This window comes from Aulonocara sp. 'chitande type north' Nkhata Bay, linkage group LG6 (assembly GCF_057382095.1).
Source record: "Aulonocara sp. 'chitande type north' Nkhata Bay isolate Kocher_YH1m ecotype deep benthic linkage group LG6, A_spYH_male_GT1.1, whole genome shotgun sequence".
Classification (NCBI taxonomy): domain Eukaryota; kingdom Metazoa; phylum Chordata; class Actinopteri; order Cichliformes; family Cichlidae; genus Aulonocara; species Aulonocara sp. 'chitande type north' Nkhata Bay.
Genome location: NC_141349.1, coordinates 27,095,189 through 27,111,321, shown reverse-complemented (window position 1 = coordinate 27,111,321; position 16,133 = coordinate 27,095,189). Strand labels below are relative to the sequence as shown.

Sequence of the window (16,133 nt, the reverse complement as noted above, 5' to 3'; positions counted from 1 at the left end):
TGTAATGCTACATGTTGTTAGTGTTTTTTAGGTCATTGTTTTGTGGGTGACAAAGTGTGTTTGTCGGCTGTCAACCTTTGCTAGTGTTCTGGAAGAATGAGTTTATTTGAGACCTGAATAAAGTGTTTTGGTAGTTGTAGTGCATTTTGAATGTGAAATGAACTGCTTTGCCAAGCTGACGGTCAGTTAGGAGGATTGTGTGAAGAGTTTTGCAAAAGTGACCTAAGTATTGTGAAATGTGTCCTAGCAGCTGTAAAAAACTGTAATGTCAGTTGACCATGTGGAAACTGTCGTGATTCCCGTGTTGTGCTTTGACACAGTTGCACACCCTCTTTATTGATATATTGATGGTGCATCTCATGTTCCCTGCACATGGCTCACTGACACGTGACAGTGAAGGTTTCCCAGATACCGGGTGTGATGGTACAACTCTACTCTAATTTTTTTAAAAAGCACATTTAGGAGAAAAATTACTGTTGACCTAAATTCTGTGCAAAACGTAGAATGTAAAGAAAATAATCAAGGAAATAGGTAAGAAATAACTAAACACATACAATCTTGTAGATGTAGATGATGTCTAGAAAAAAAATAAATAACAAAACATCAATAATTAAAACTTCACAGATCTAACAATACAGTGAACGTACAATGAGAGGACCGTTGGACAGTCATTTTAAAAAGTATGAAAGAATAATTCAATAATACTAACAAAGTTTATGATATTTTTAGACTCTATACATATGTATGTGTGTGTGTGTGTGTGTGTGTGTGTGTGTGTGTGTGTGTGTGTGTGTGTGTGTGTGTGTGTGTGTAGATAGATGCATTTATTGACTGCTAGTTCTGGAGAAACAGTGCTCTGTCTCTCTGTATTCACTTATTATGCACTTCCTGGAACTAGCTAAAGCCTACATGAACCACGTGATGACCTTGTATTCTGGACCCCTGCTGAAGTGACTCTTACCACTGCAGGGCTCTGTCTTTATCTCTCTTAACACTTTGAACACCCTCCTTATACTTTGGTTAGCTCAGAAACAAATAACACAGATAACAGGGCTATATAGAAATGATCAGCATATAAACGGGTCAGGAAACCATACCAATTGATGAATCTAGCATTATTTTATTCTTTTTCCTTTTTAACACAGTTTTTTTGGGAGGGACAACTCACAATTAAACAAACAAAAACAAATTGTTAGATGTGCATTCATCTAATTCCGGACTATATATTCCTTGAATACAATTACCTCTTCAATTACAAAGTTATACTACACCTTAAAACGATGTTTTAAAGATCTGAATGTGTCTTTTATACACAGTGATTTTTTTTGTCTCTGTATAAAAATACAAAAATGGGAAAATGATGAAACTAGGTAAACATGACAGGTTGGTGTGTCAATGAAACTGCAAAAAAACAAACAAACAACAACAACAACAAAAAACAAAAAAACAAGCACTACATCTCAGACTCCACAGTTAGCACGTTAAATGTTATGTTATGTTAGTTCATGACAATACAGTTACTCAAATGTCAAAAGGATAAGACTGGTGATATTCTGCATTTTTATATCCACACACAAATTGATTTAAAAGACCAAAGTCAACATGATTGAGTCTAGCTTTGTCTGTGTAGCTAAAAATTGTCACATCATGCACCACTTTATAGCGATGCTACCAGTTCTGAGGCTATACACATGAGCTAAATGTTCATCAGCAAACAATGAGCAGGCAGAAAATCATGATGGCATACTGACACAATGACACAACACAAAGTTTAGTTGAAGCCTTTGGGTTTTTCAAGTGTTTAATCATGAACCAGGGAACTATTAAAATTTAAATTCACCAACTCAGCAGGACTCATAAATAAAATAAGCATTTTTATAGCAAAATTTCAAACAGCGAAAATCAACATGTCTGGGTGAAAGTATTTGACTGGCACTGTCACAGTTCCCTGTCTTGTGCCCTGATTTACAGCAGAAAAATAGTCAAATAAAAATTTCCCTTCATTTAAATAATGAAGGTAAAAACAATTAAAGTAGCAAGCTGCTTTAAGAAATGATGATGTCCTTTATAAGGTTAATAGAATTGCACTGATGTTTGCTGCATTTATGTCTTCAGCAAGGCCAAACGGATTTGATGTTAAAATCATAAACTTGCTAAATTATGAAGTATTAGTACTCCGAGATCTAAGTCATCATAGTTAATAACCCTAACCCCACTCTAATAGTATGCTGTGGAAAAAGTAAAGGAGGATCTTTCAGGAGAAAAAAATAAAAAAAGACCCAAAACAAATATTACATATTCTGTGAAAAAAACACACATACACACATTCTGATTGGCTAGCCTTAGTGTTAGGGTTAGGTTTGGGGCCGCGATATGATGACTCTGAGAAACTAAAGTGGTTGGTTTTCATCCTTTCATAGGATTTGCTGACATTAATATAATTATAGATTTCCACTAGTATTTCAAGGTCACTTCAGTTAACGATGTAACGTTTTAGTGCATTCGTCTACGCAGTCATTTCCTATGTTACACTACAATATGTCCATTAGTATGTTTCTTTGCATCACACACAGTCACACACATACAGTTGTGGTAGGAACTTTAAATACATCGTGGAGATTTTTGGATTTTTAATGATTTCTTGGAACTGCTTTTTCCATGGTGGAATGACAGCATACATCTTTAATGACAGTAAAAAATATCAATAGGGTGCACATGTTTGAATTTATTTTGGAATTTCTTCATCCACAAAGCGTCAAAATGACATATTTGATTAAATGTCCCTTATCAAGTTGCAGTCCGACCAGATACTTTTGGCATCCATCAGTCTTGGCAGAGTTTGGTTTAAATTGGCTGGTCTCCTGGCAAAAACCTGGCTTTTAAGCATAATCCATAAATTTGTGTTCTTAGGTTTGAAAGCCTCACCTTTAACCATCCAAACATACCTCTTGTCATTGTGATCAAACAGCTCAATCTTTGTGTCACCTGACCATAAAATTTGGCATTTGGCTTGTCCACGTGGGCAGCTGAAAATTGTAGATCAGTTGTTTAAGGTGTCGATTTTGGAGCAAGGACTTCTGTCTTGGTCAGCGCCGTCTCAGTCCATGGCAATGTAAAACATGCTTCAATTGTTCAGTTCCTACTGCTGGTTTTCCAGCAGTTTCCAGTTCATGGCAGGCTTGAGCCTTTGTGGTTTCTCAACATGTTCCTGAACAATTCCCTGTCATCTAAGGGGTGAGAGTTGGGGTCTTCTTCGAGAAGTTGGCAAAGTGGTGACAAATAACTTGTACTTACAGAGAATTGTTTGAAATGAAGAATTGAAAAAAGGCGTTTTAATAACATTGTACAACTATCAGCACAACCTAAATGAGTTTATGTATAATTTCGATCCTGTGTGGATTAGAGAAAATTCAAAATACATTCAAACTTGCACCCAGTTCTTGCTTTTTAAAGTCCTGTAAGTTGGCTTAATTCCCCCCTGGAAAAACAACAGTTAAAGAAATCATTAGAACTCCAACATCACAGTTACGTTCATGGCCATGACGAGTGCATGTAAACTTCTGACCACAACTGCACTTAAAATATCAAATCTCAAAGCGTGGTCATTTTCAGGATATTTAACTCTATTTTCATCCCATCTTCCGCTTCATTCTCTACACTCATTGCATGATTGTCATATACTGCTGTGTGTGTTGTCTTGTTATTTTCCAATTGTTCTGCTCTGTCTTCTTGGTCGTCGGATGCAGCTTGGCAGCATTTGCAGCAGCAACAGCATTTTGCGATTAAAACCCCAACTGCTTTGTCGTAGGGAGCCAGGGAGTGTGCCCATAGTGGGAGGAAGTCCCAGGATCGCAGGACTGCAGGCAGCCACCCAGGTTTCCGCTTTTGTAGTATGTTGATCACAATGATTATGATCAACATGATGAGTAGAGGAACACCCACGCCCACCAGTACCTTCCAGCCAGCCAGCGACAGGGCGAAAATGAGAAGCGGTAAAACGAAGAAGCAGCAGATGATGTAGACTACAGCAAACCAGCGGTACTTGCCCGTGATGTTGCCCAGACCTTTAGCCAACCGGATAGGGACGCGGGTAAATGGAATGGGATACCACAGAATGATGCCAGAGATGTTGAACAGGAAGTGCACGAGGGCAATCTGAATTGTTAACAAACAACAAGCATCAGTGCTTGCTACAAATTCAGAGTAAAAAATGTAATCTTTTACAGGTTGATAATTTCCTGATAAGTTTCTTTTTTATTGAAAATAAATGATTTGGCACGAGATGTCAGAGCCACAAAGATACTGGTCACTTTATTAGGTACACCTTGCTTGGACTTCAATTCTTCCTGACATGGATTCAACAAGATTCAGAGATTTTGGTCTATATTGACGAAAGCATCGTACAACCTCTGCAGATAGGTCAGCTCCACATCCATGATATGAATTTCTCATTCTGCCACATCCTAAAGGTGCTCTATTTGATTGATATCGGGTAACTGAGGAGGCTGGGATGAGTACAGTGAACTCATTGTCACGTTCAAGAAACCAGTTTGACATAGTTTGAGCTTTATGACATGGTGTGTTATCCTGCTGGATGCAGCCAGCAGAAGATGCTCAGTTGGTACTAGGGGGTCAAAATGTGCCAAATATCTCCCACCCCATTTCAACACTACGACCAGCCTTACTCTTTGATGTAAAGCACAATGGAGCCATGTATGTTGTTTACAGCTAATTCTGTCCCAACCATCTGAATGTCGCAGAACCTGTGTGAACTGTAATCTCAGTTTCCTGTTCTTAGCGGACAGGAGGGGCATCTGGTGTGGTCCTCTGCTGCTGTAGCCAATCTGCTTCAAGGTTCGATGTGGTGTGCATTGAGAGTCGTTAATTGGTGGTTATTTAAATTGTACCTATCAGCTTGAAGCAGTATGGCTATTCTCCTCTGACCTATTTTTTATGTAGTTGTTGGGAAAATCCCAGTAGTTTCTCAAATATGCAGACCAGCTCATCTGGCACCAACAAGTCGATATTACTGAAATCACCCATAATTGAAATGAGCTCATTTTGTTAATCAATTATAAGATTTCTCAGTTTTAACATTTGTTATCTTATCTATGCTTGGAGTTGTGAATAAAATACTGGCTCATGTGATTTGAAAGTCTTTTAGTTTTCATTTTGTTCAAATTTAAAGAACGGCCTTTTCTGGATAGTATTAACAAGTAGTTGATAAGGTGTACCTAATGAAGTGTCCAGTAAGTTTATATAACAGCTGTTTCCACAACGATTTGTCCCAAATTTTCATGGAGGCACCCAATTTCTCCCTCAAACCACAAATTTAAAGTTCAGCTAAATGTCACAGTTGAATAAAAATTAAATTAGTTGGATAAAATATTATTATTATTAGGGTAAAATTAGTCATTTGGATTTTTGCAGACCTTAATATGTAGGTAACCATAGGAAATATGTTAAATAGCAAATATGACATAATTTCTCATGAGAAGATGTACCTGCAATGATATTTAAATTATTATAAATTAAGAAAATGATTTTTTAGTACAGTATAAAACCTTAGAAAGGCTTGTAGTGGTTCTAAATACAATTACTGACACATTTAATGTTAACCAGGACAGGAGAGTGTTTTTGTGGGAATGACTGACCTGTAGAGCGTCAGCCAGAGTTTCTCCGGGACTAGCCATGGCTGCCAGAATGGCTGTGGTGGTTGTGCCGATATTTGAACCAAGACACAGTGGGTACGCTCTCTCTATACTGATGACACCAATGCCTATTGAATTAAAAACGACATGGTTGGAATACATATTTTCACCATGTGTCTGACAACCATCACTATCTGCTTCACCATGATATTACAGTCATTAGATTTAGGTCCTGGTCATTATGGATAAACAAAAATATCAAGAAAAGAACAATACTCCTTTCAGACAGATTCTGTCCTTTACTGCCTAAAAAGTCACATAAAGAAGACAAACAAGATATAGAAATCTTTAGAAAAAAATATTCAGAAGGAAACAAATATTTTCAATCGTGCATCAATGCTGTTTTTAATAATAAATACATGGAGGTGATAGAAGTAATGGATGAATGCATAATTAACCTCACCAACTAGTGGCGTAATGGCAGAAGTGAACACTGAGCTGCTCTGCACGATGAAGGTCATTCCAGCACCGACTAAAATGGCGATGTAGCCCGTGACCCAACCGAAGGGAAATGGGAAATCTGTGCAGATACAAGAACATTCATGTATTATTCTACACATCACATCCAGTTTTTTTTTTACAGAATTTATAGAGTGCAGTGATGCTCACTGGTGTTGAGGACTTTCTTGATGACAACAGCCACCTGTCCCTTCAGCATAGAGTTGAGCAGCTTGACTATGAGGATCAGGCAGGAGCAGAGCACGAGCAGAGAGAGAGCCAGCAGAATCAGACCCACCGCCATATCAGACAGATTCACATCCACAAAGAGGTGTGTACCTGGCAACACACAGAAACACGCACATAATTACAAGAAAGAAATACACAATGTGGACAAAACTACTGGCCTACATGTCTTAACATGTCTTTGAATTCAAGTGTTTCATTCAGCCTCATTGCCACAGGAGTGTAAAAATGTTTATAGGTCTACCATTATAAACATTTGTAAAAGAATGGGCCCACTGAATTTGAGTAAGGTACTGCAATGCAATGCAACAAGTCAGTTTGTAACATTTTTTTTTCCCACGATCAAGTCGAAGTAGTTTTGTTGCAAAGTGGAAGCATTCGGGAAACACAGCAACTCAGCCTTAAAGAGGTAGACCTGATAAACTGAGTGCTGAGGAGCGTGGTGCATAAAAGTCACCGGTGCTCTACTGATGCAATAACTGAACAGCTCATTACCTCTGGCATTAACATCAGCACAAAAACTGTGTGCTGGAAGCTTCATGGCATGAGTCTCCAAGCTGAAGCAGCTCCTGTAGGTATAATGTGTAGGTGTCCCACTACTTTTGTTCATATAATGTTGTAGTAACTTTTGTATGCAATTTACTGATAGACTCACAGTGCTATTAGTAAATTGCACTATTATTATGATGACATCTGATGTATATCTAATGTATATATATGTATATGAGATGCTTAATCTGGGCAGACTACTGTCCCACAAGGACAATGAAAAGTACACAGTTCAATCCAAATGTCTCTACAAGGAGACTGTCTATCATATTGTGATGGAAACATTATTCCTTTATTTACATAATTAAATTAAAGTAAATAGTGGTCTTACATTTCTTTATATTGTATGTCTGAGAAATGTTCTTTAGCGTGAAGGTATAATTGCCATCAACCCAGCACAGAGAAGGAGAGGTACAGTTCTCTGGACCAGGAACTGTGACATTCATTAAGGTCTGAAACAGGGTGGAAAACATATATTCAGCATTTAATTCTTAGTTCTTTGGAGTATATTTGGATATATTTGACATGCTTTGGTCTTACTGTGTTGGTGAAGGTTTGGCACCATCTCTTTATGAGGCTCTTGTTTTTAGCTTCTGGATCGTCGGTGGCAATCCCACTAATCACAGATTCATCCAGCTGAGTCAGAAGGAAAAAGGGAGGAGGAAATAAACTGTGAACTATAAACCATGAGAGATAACAGTCTTATATATGAGCATCTTATCTGTCTGATAATGTTAAGAGTGTGAAAAAAAGCAATAGACTACAGACATTCATGTCAGCATTCATCTTTCAGGAAATGAATCGTGCTACTTAATACTTTGTGTTCTCAATGTCATTTTAGATAGAGGTGAAATTCTGCTGTTATATATAGATGTTATGCATGGCCACTCTTACTGTATCATCCAGGCCTGTCAAGCATGTTTTTTCACCTTATTGATGACCAAAAACTGAATAAGGCAGCTGCATGTTTGTTTGTTATTTGGAAAATTAAGATAATAATGACATCTTACCTCTATGATTGATTCAGTGAGGGGGTCAGTGATCACATTTAACAGATCTGGGGCCTCTCCACTCTGGATTTCGAATGAATCAGTGATGAGCTTGGTGACCACAAACAAGTAACCACTGGCTACCTCCAGAGGCAGCAGCACCAACACTGAGAGCCAGTTAAAGAAGTCGTGCACTGTGGCCCCTGCGAAAGCTCTAAGTGTATAATGAAACACAAAAGCAAGACAACAATGACCTTTGATCTTTTTGATGAAAGCGTGATATCACTGCTTTCCAGGTAAAGAATTCTAGAGTCATAAAATAAAAATTAATTAACTATTTTGTTTGTTGATTTATTTATTTTTTATTAAATATTACATGGTTAATTTTGTATTTATTTTATTTCCCGGAGGCCTAAGAATCTCAGGTTGAAAAGAAGGCTGTTTGTCAGTTACATAGTAGCAGGTTATTGGAGTTCAAAGAGCTTCAGAGGTAAGATAATAATACAGATAATAAGAGAGTAATAAAACAGACCGATTAATATTCATTTACAGCTAAGTAAACAAGTCAAGAAAAGAACAAATCATCATAAAATGAAATAAAATTCACAGGATTAGTTATCTAAAATTGAATGCAGATAACAGTATCCATAAAAATACAATAAAGTAATTCTGGCGGAAATATGTATAACTTCACAGTAAGTTCATCACACTTTTAATTTATCTATGTTCATCTTTTTAGGACAGATCATCACATCTTGCAAAAGTTTTGCGAGATCTCGCAAAACAAACTCGGGATCTCGCAAAAGTTTTGCGAGATCTCGCAAAACTTTTAGCCGCATTCTTCGGACGCCGGCTCGAAGCCGACGGGGAGGTCGAGGCACGATGTGCCGGGAAAGCGGTGTTCCTCCCGGCTGTAGTGGGTCTCGACCTCCCGTTAGCTCGAAGCTAACGGGAAGAATGCGGCTAAAACTTTTGCGAGATCTCGCAAAAGTTTTGCGAGATCCCGAGTTTGTTTTGCGAGATCCCGAGTTTGATTTGCGAGATCTCGCAAAACTTTTGCGAGATCCCGAGATAGTTTTGCGAGATCTCGCAAAAGTCTGTCTTAATTTTTTTTTCTCCCATGTCCCCTGCAGGGCTCCGTAAAAAATAAACAAAACCGCTCAATTACTTTTAGAAATGTTAGGAGCATTGATCTATCAGCTCTTTCCCATGGCATTAACAACTTACCTACCATTGATGCCTCAGCTTCCATAGACTATAACACTATAACAATGAACTTATCAACCTCTTAGATACCTTGGCTCCCCAAAAAACTCGGACTGTTTCTTTCTGATACTCATCTGAACTTCGCCAACTTAAAGCTACTGGACGCTGCCTGGAACGTCTATCCAGGAAAACAGGACTTACTATTCACAAAGACATGTATCTCAGTCATATACAACACTATAAAGAAGCTATTCATCATGCTAAATCTGCTTACTACACCTCTGTTATTGAATCCGCTGAAGGAAACACTCGCACTTTGTTTTCTACATTGCATAATATAAACCCCAGATACCTTTGCCATACATACACACTCTGCCACAGTTTGCAACAAATTTATGGACTTTTTTTACACCAAGATTGAGACTATTCATCAGCAATTGCCCTCGTCCTGTGAAATGGTCAATTGTTCTATCTGCATTTTTTGTCCTTCTCAGCTGTCATCCTCTCTATCCAATTTTGAACTTCCCACAATAACTCAGCTATCTTCCATAATTACTAACTTAAAGTCATCATCATGTAAACTTGATCCACTGCCAACAAATCTTGTTAAACTCTCATTCCCGTCTCTTGCCCCACTGATTGCTAATATCGCACACTCCTCTCTTATATCTGGTTCTGTTCCTTCTTCTCTTAAAACTGCAATAATAACTCCAATACTGAAAAAGAATGGTTCAGATCTCTCCAATCTAAAAAATTTCAGGCCAAGTTCAAATCTCCCTTTCCTAGCAAAAATTCTTGAAAAGATAGTGGCTGCACAGGTTCATCATCATCTCATTGGAAATAACTTGTATGAACAGTTTCAGTCCGGCTTCCGTTCATGTCACAGTACAGAAACAGCCCTAGTAAAAATCACCAATGATCTTTTGCTTGTAGCTGATTCTGGACTTATATCCATTCTCATTCTCCTTGACCTTACAGCAGCTTTTGTCCCACCGCATCCTCCTTCACAGATTAGCATCTATTGGCATCAATGGTACAGTACTCACCTGGTTTACTTCTTATCTCTCTGGCCGCTCACAGTTTGTTCAATTACAGTTCAGTATCTACTCCAGTTAATTCCGGTGTACCCCAAGGCTCTGTCCTGGGTCCTTTACTTTTTTATCATCTATCTCCTACCCCTAGGTAATATTTTTAGGAAGCATAACATCCAGTTTCACTGCTACGCAGATGACACCCAGCTCTACCTATCCTCCAAACCCACAGCTACTCTCCCACCCACATCCATTTCTGACGGTTTAAGTGAAATCAAGGTCTGGTTTACTCACAACTTTCTTAAACTTAATGGCAATAAAACAGAATTAATTTTAATAGGCACCAGATCAAAACAGTTCCAACCAGTCTTTCGTTATCCATTGATAACTCTGTTGTCACACCCTCCCCTCGGGTTAAGAGTCTTGGTGTCATCCTCGATAGCACTCTGTCCTTCACAGCACATATAAATAATATCAGTACCGCCATACTTGTCAATGCTCTTGTCACATCTCGTCTGGATTACTGTAATTCTCTTCTCTATGGTTTACCTCATAAATCCCTCCATAAACTGCAGTTGGTTCAAAATACAGCTGCTCGTATTATTTCCAGAACTAGATCCACTGAACATATAACACCTGTTCTTAAACAGCTCTATTGGCTTCCAATTCACCTCCGTGTCAATTTCAAGATCCTGCTTCTCACTTTCAAAGCGCTTCATAACTTTGCTCCTCCATATCTATCCGATCTTCTCCATACATACTCACCCCTCCGTACACTCCGCTCTTCTTCAGCTTCCCTTCTGTCAGTTCCACCTGCTCGCCTGACTACCATTAGACTCAGAGCCTTTAGTTGTTCTGCCCCGAGACTTTGGAATGCACTTCCACTTGCTCTCCAGACCACACACTGTCTCACCACTTTTCAATCACGTCTCAAGACTCATCTATTTAGAATTGCATACACCTGATCTGTCTGAGTCCATTTTTACCTTGCCCAGTTTTTATATTTGCCTTTATACTTTTATGACTGTTTATGTCTAAATTTTATCTACCATGTTTGCTATATATACATTTTTCTTATCTTTTTTTATGGTATTGTTTACGTGTTACTGTAAGGTGACCTTGAGGGTCTGAAAGGTGCCTATATATAAAATTTATTATTATTATTATTATTATTATTACATGTATTTATCATTGGCATGAATGCCATGGTAATTTTTGGCTTTAATGACTTCATTGAACTGTTCTTCTTTCAGGGTGGAATGATTGTACAGAATACATTTTACTGACTTTAAATGTTAAAAAATAAATAAAAGCAAGAATTTTTTGATCATGAGAGACTACGGCTGATAATTTCTCTTTGCCAGCAAAGAAGAAGAACTGTAGAGTTCTGGAGGAAGTCCCAAACTGTTACCCGGGATGAGAAGACATTGCTTAAGATATTCTGGAAAAAGCCTGCCATGAACTAGAAACTTCTGAAATACCACATAACGGTCAGTGAAGTGAGTATTATGTCGCCATGGACTGAGACCTTCAACACCACCCCCATATGGTGAAGCAAAGGAGAAGCTAAAGGTCCTACACATTCTCTAACTTCATCTCAAAGCAACAGCTAGATGGTTGAAACTTGGAAACAGTTTGGACGTTCACACATCAAAACTAGTTTTGGAGTGGATAAAGTATATTTGATCCTGCGTATATAGTTTTGACCATGTGTAGATTACAGAAAATTCAAATTTATGCACTCAATCCTTTTTTTAAGTCAGTAAAGATGTATTCTGTACAATAAGTTCACTCTGGAAAAAGAGCAGTTAAAAGAAAACATGGAAATCCCCGAATAACCATACATCGATGCCCATGATGAGTGCATGTAAACGTCTGAACAGAGCTATAATTCATCAGGGTGTTCCTCTAGATACCGTGGGAGAATGCCCACAAGATTCGCAAGGTATATATTTCTGTATATTACTACAATATAATGAAGAACACACACATATTTTCTCCTGGGTTACTTTTTTCTGTTTAGCAGAAGGAAAGGAAGCTTCCATGATGCACAAATTCATTACCTCCGAAAAGTGTTGCGTTCACCAGCCTGCGTCATGGCGACTAGAGTGTTTGTGACCGAGGTGCCGATGTTGGTGCCCATGATGATAGGAACGGCTACCTGAACTGTTAACACTGTGGAGACACAAAGACCTCCTTCAATATCATCCTCACTCATGATGAGTTTTCTATGCATGGATGTGTCTCTGTATGTGCTGGTAGAGGGGAGAAGTTCATACTCACAACCAGACGAGACCATGCTGACAACTATGGAGGAGGAAGTGGATGAGCTCTGGACCAGCAGGGTGACCAGAACACCAATGACTAAACCAGCCAGAGGGTTGGACAAAATTTCGTTGTCCTGAAAGATGTCACCTGCCGTTTTACCTGGACCAGGTGAAAAGTAGAGAGTGAACATTTTCACATTCATACCATATTTTATTTTTGAATATAAAAATATTATATATTATGCTTGGGATTGGTGATCGGGTACATTTTAAACAGTAGTAGAACTGAGTACTGCTAAAGGTGACTTGCACAGTGTCTTAAAAACAAGATGTCTGCTGTGGTAAAAGGACTATAGCTTGCAAGTTTATTGCTCAATATTACATTAACTCACAGCTTCTGATAAGTTTAAGAGTGAGTACCTCCCACAAGCTGGAAAGCTGAGCTCAGGATGTCAAGAGAACAGACGAACATATAGAGGAAACCTAAAAGCAGAATCAGCTTCCCCACTGATATCAGCACTCTGAGGACCTTCCCTTTGGTATCCAGAGCTGAAACAAAGAGAAAGAGACAAAGCAAAATATACAAGATCAACATGTCTGAAATAACTGACTGAAAAAAAGCACTATTACACAAAAATACACCTTACTCCCCCCCCCTTCTTCTTTATTGTAAACTCTATAGTCCAGTGGCGCTGGATTCAAAGAGGAGGGTAACAACTAAGTGAATATAGTAATTCATGTATATTTTTTAGTGCTGTCAGCGTTAATCTCGTGGGGCTGCACGGCGTTAATGCGTTAACGACCTAACCACGCTAACACATTGACGCCGTGCAGCCCCACGCAGTAACTCGCTAACGGAGATTTGCCACGTTAATGCGGTTATGGCGTTAACATCATTTTAACAAGACTAGCGCTGACAGCACTAATAATTTTATATACTAGTAGTATTATGTTCTATAATTTTAGAGTTCATCTTAACCTCTATTGCAGTCAAAGCAAATTTACCTAATTTATCTTATCTGAACAGGACGTTTGTTCACTGCTATCACTAACACTACCATTTATTACTGGTACACTGTTCAAGTAATCAGATCAATGTTTGAACTTCTTAAAATGAGGTAATGATGATCCAGAAGCAAACTAGAGTTTGTATTAATGTTTTAAAACATGAAAACCTTTTATGTCTTATTCTTTTAGTTTTATACAGATCAACACTTAAAGCTGTTTTTAAATAAATATTTACAAAATCATCAAACTTACAGACAAACTCGAAATATGAAACAAGTGTTTGCAAAAGCATTTACACCTTTAATAGGACACACTGAATATTAACACACTGAAAATTAATATGGTGTACATGAGGAAAAGCTCCTAAACACATAAACTTATTGGGGGGGGGGGGGGGGTTCACTTTGTTTAAAAATCAAATATAAAAGCTTCTCAGTGACTATTTTAATTATCACTGTAACAAACAGTAACTCTTTAGCTGCAGGACTTTGTGTTTTACTGCAGCTCTTTATGGTGTGATGTACAGGTAATGTTCTTAATCACTAGGCCTGATTTGTAAATGCAATAGTTATTAACAATGTGCTCATCTTATCAGGACTGTCTTATCACAGTCCTTGATGAGACATTGCTTGTACTATTAGAAACAACGAGTCTACACCTGACCACGGGACACCCGCGTCCTTCAGTTCTGGCAGGTCCCATGGATCTGTCTCCTCCGGCTCATCCACGATCAGAGCCGCAGTGGAATGTGCAGGGCTCGCTTTGATTTCTATAAACATGAGAAAAAAGACCATTTTTGTCCTGCTGCACACACACATGTAATTCTGATTAAATCAATCAGTAGCTTTTCCTTACACACCTTTACTTTTATATCCATTTTTCTCATCGTTGTCTTCCTTACATTTGTTTTTTGTAGCCATTTGCTGAAAAAAAATCAGATTCATTTTCACTCATTTAGCTTTAGTCATTCTCAAACTATTCTTTAGCATAAATAATACTTAAATTATATCAACGCTATTGTAATATTTAGATAACACAAAGAAAAAACTCCATATTATACATAAACTGTAAAGTAGCTTGCTGTTATCCCTAAATGCAGCAAGCTTTTACACAGAATGATGCATTGCTATGTAAAATTTCCTCTATTTTTGCTGCAATTTGTTAGAGTGATGATTGCCGTTAACTAACAATGCAGCAAACTAAGCATAGATACAGAAAACCTCATTCAGCTGTATCGGCTCCTCGCTTTTAAACTAATTTTCTCTAGCAGGTATTGGCTTCAGGAATAACACACACACACACACATCTTGTCTCATGCCATGTATTGATACATGTATTGATCTTTGTGTCACATTTGTCTAAGCTGTGCCCTGTTTTCTATCATTACTTGTTCATAAGAGGATTACTGCACAGCTAATATTGAACGTCAGTTTTAGTTTTCACATGCTGGGCTTCAGTGGACCACATCCAATCATTTTCAGACTTAATTTCAGTGTTTTCTGTTCTGAATTCCAGCTCAGTAACAATAAACGTGTTTTTTCCCACATGAATTAAGAGCCACATGCATACACAGCAGTATGTATGTTAAAACATATTTTAAGAATTTATAAATAAATATAATTTAAAAATCTCCACACATCCTCGTGTTACCATACAAATGTTGCAGTTCATGAACTCTTGACCCATACGGATTCTCCCAATCCATCATATAATTTTATTAACTTAAATACTCCAGTTTTGCATTCAGTTTTCAGTTAACAGCAGCAAAAATAATTAGAAGATTGACTGAGACATGTCTGTCCTCACCTGTGGCGGGTGTAGTGTGTCCATCCTTCCCGTGCACTTTTTACTTCAGCCTCCGGTTTAAAAATGCTGCCTTTGTGCAGATAAAAAAATGTGATGTGCAGTGTTCACATCACTGGGAACACTTCTGTCACGATGATAAGATAAACACACCTTCCAAACTTTGATTATTCTTACCTGACTCGGCTTTAATCTTTTTGTCAGTGGTGTTGCAATCCAACTCACATTGTACCTGATAAGTCTCAGGCTGGTGGCGTCAGCTTTCAACTGCACCTCCACACCTGCTGCTAAACTTACCCTACCGATGTACTTTGTACATTTTGCACGCAAAACTCATAATCAGTTCTGTTTGCGTGTCCCGTTTGGAAATATGATCATCCATTTAAAACATGAACTCTTAAAGCAAAAACTCTGTGCTTAATTTAGCTGTTAAAAAAAATAATTCTTCGTTGCATGTCTCATGCACAGCTCTCAGAGTGAGGATATCTCCAGCTGGTGGACCCTGAGATTAACATGGGAAAGAGGTGACAGACACAATGGATGCCCTGACAAAGATTTATTTATACCACACAGGGCAGTGGGGTGTGATCATTGACTGTATTGGGGATGGGGTGGGTCTATAATGTCATACAAGTCCAACTTGAGTGTATTTTTGGAGCATTTTTGGATAGAAATTATTGATTTTCCTAATCCAGCTACCCATTGGTCAATATTTCAAACTGCCAGTGAATTAAGTTTAGCTCCATAAAACTCTTCATAACAAACAAAAAAAGTCAATCTGCGCCAGAGTGATGCACTGAATCTCCATGGTAGCTGCGCCAGCATGGGAACCCAGAATCCACTGCTCTAGTGCACAACAAGCCCCTGTGGGACATTTCCATGTAT

The 16,133-nt window shown here is 38.2% G+C and overlaps 1 protein-coding gene across 2 annotated transcripts; it reads right to left on the bottom strand.

The window, feature by feature from the left end:
* Positions 1-1,108: 1,108 nt before the first annotated feature.
* Positions 1,109-15,764, bottom strand: slc34a2a (solute carrier family 34 member 2a). Of its 2 annotated transcripts, XM_086295978.1 has the most exons (14): positions 15,426-15,764; positions 15,252-15,321; positions 14,305-14,368; positions 14,104-14,214; positions 12,858-12,986; positions 12,454-12,597; positions 12,234-12,345; positions 7,955-8,147; positions 7,485-7,580; positions 7,276-7,396; positions 6,321-6,488; positions 6,115-6,231; positions 5,655-5,779; positions 1,109-4,155 (listed from the first exon to the last, which is right to left on the bottom strand). In XM_086295978.1, the coding sequence occupies exons 2-14, from the start codon at positions 15,273-15,275 to the stop codon at positions 3,592-3,594; spliced, it is 1,968 nt and encodes a 655-aa protein (XP_086152104.1). In that variant the 5' UTR covers positions 15,276-15,321; positions 15,426-15,764; the 3' UTR covers positions 1,109-3,591. The 2 variants fall into 2 exon arrangements, with proteins under 2 accessions (XP_086152104.1, XP_086152103.1); XM_086295977.1 differs by lacking the exons at positions 15,252-15,321; positions 15,426-15,764 and having other exon boundaries at positions 12,234-12,597; positions 14,305-14,389.
* Positions 15,765-16,133: the final 369 nt, after the last annotated feature.

Excerpts from the sequence above, each read along its gene's own strand:
- slc34a2a (XM_086295977.1), bottom strand. The coding sequence starts at position 14,389 with ATGAATCTGATTTTTTTTCAGCAAATGGCTACAAAAAACAAATGTAAG. Across the intron at positions 14,215-14,304 it reads AAATGGATATAAAAGTAAAG|AAATCAAAGCGAGCCCTGCA; the intron begins GTGTGTAAGGAA and ends TCATGTTTATAG. Across the intron at positions 12,598-12,857 it reads AGCTTTCCAGCTTGTGGGAG|GTAAAACGGCAGGTGACATC; the intron begins GTACTCACTCTT and ends CACCTGGTCCAG.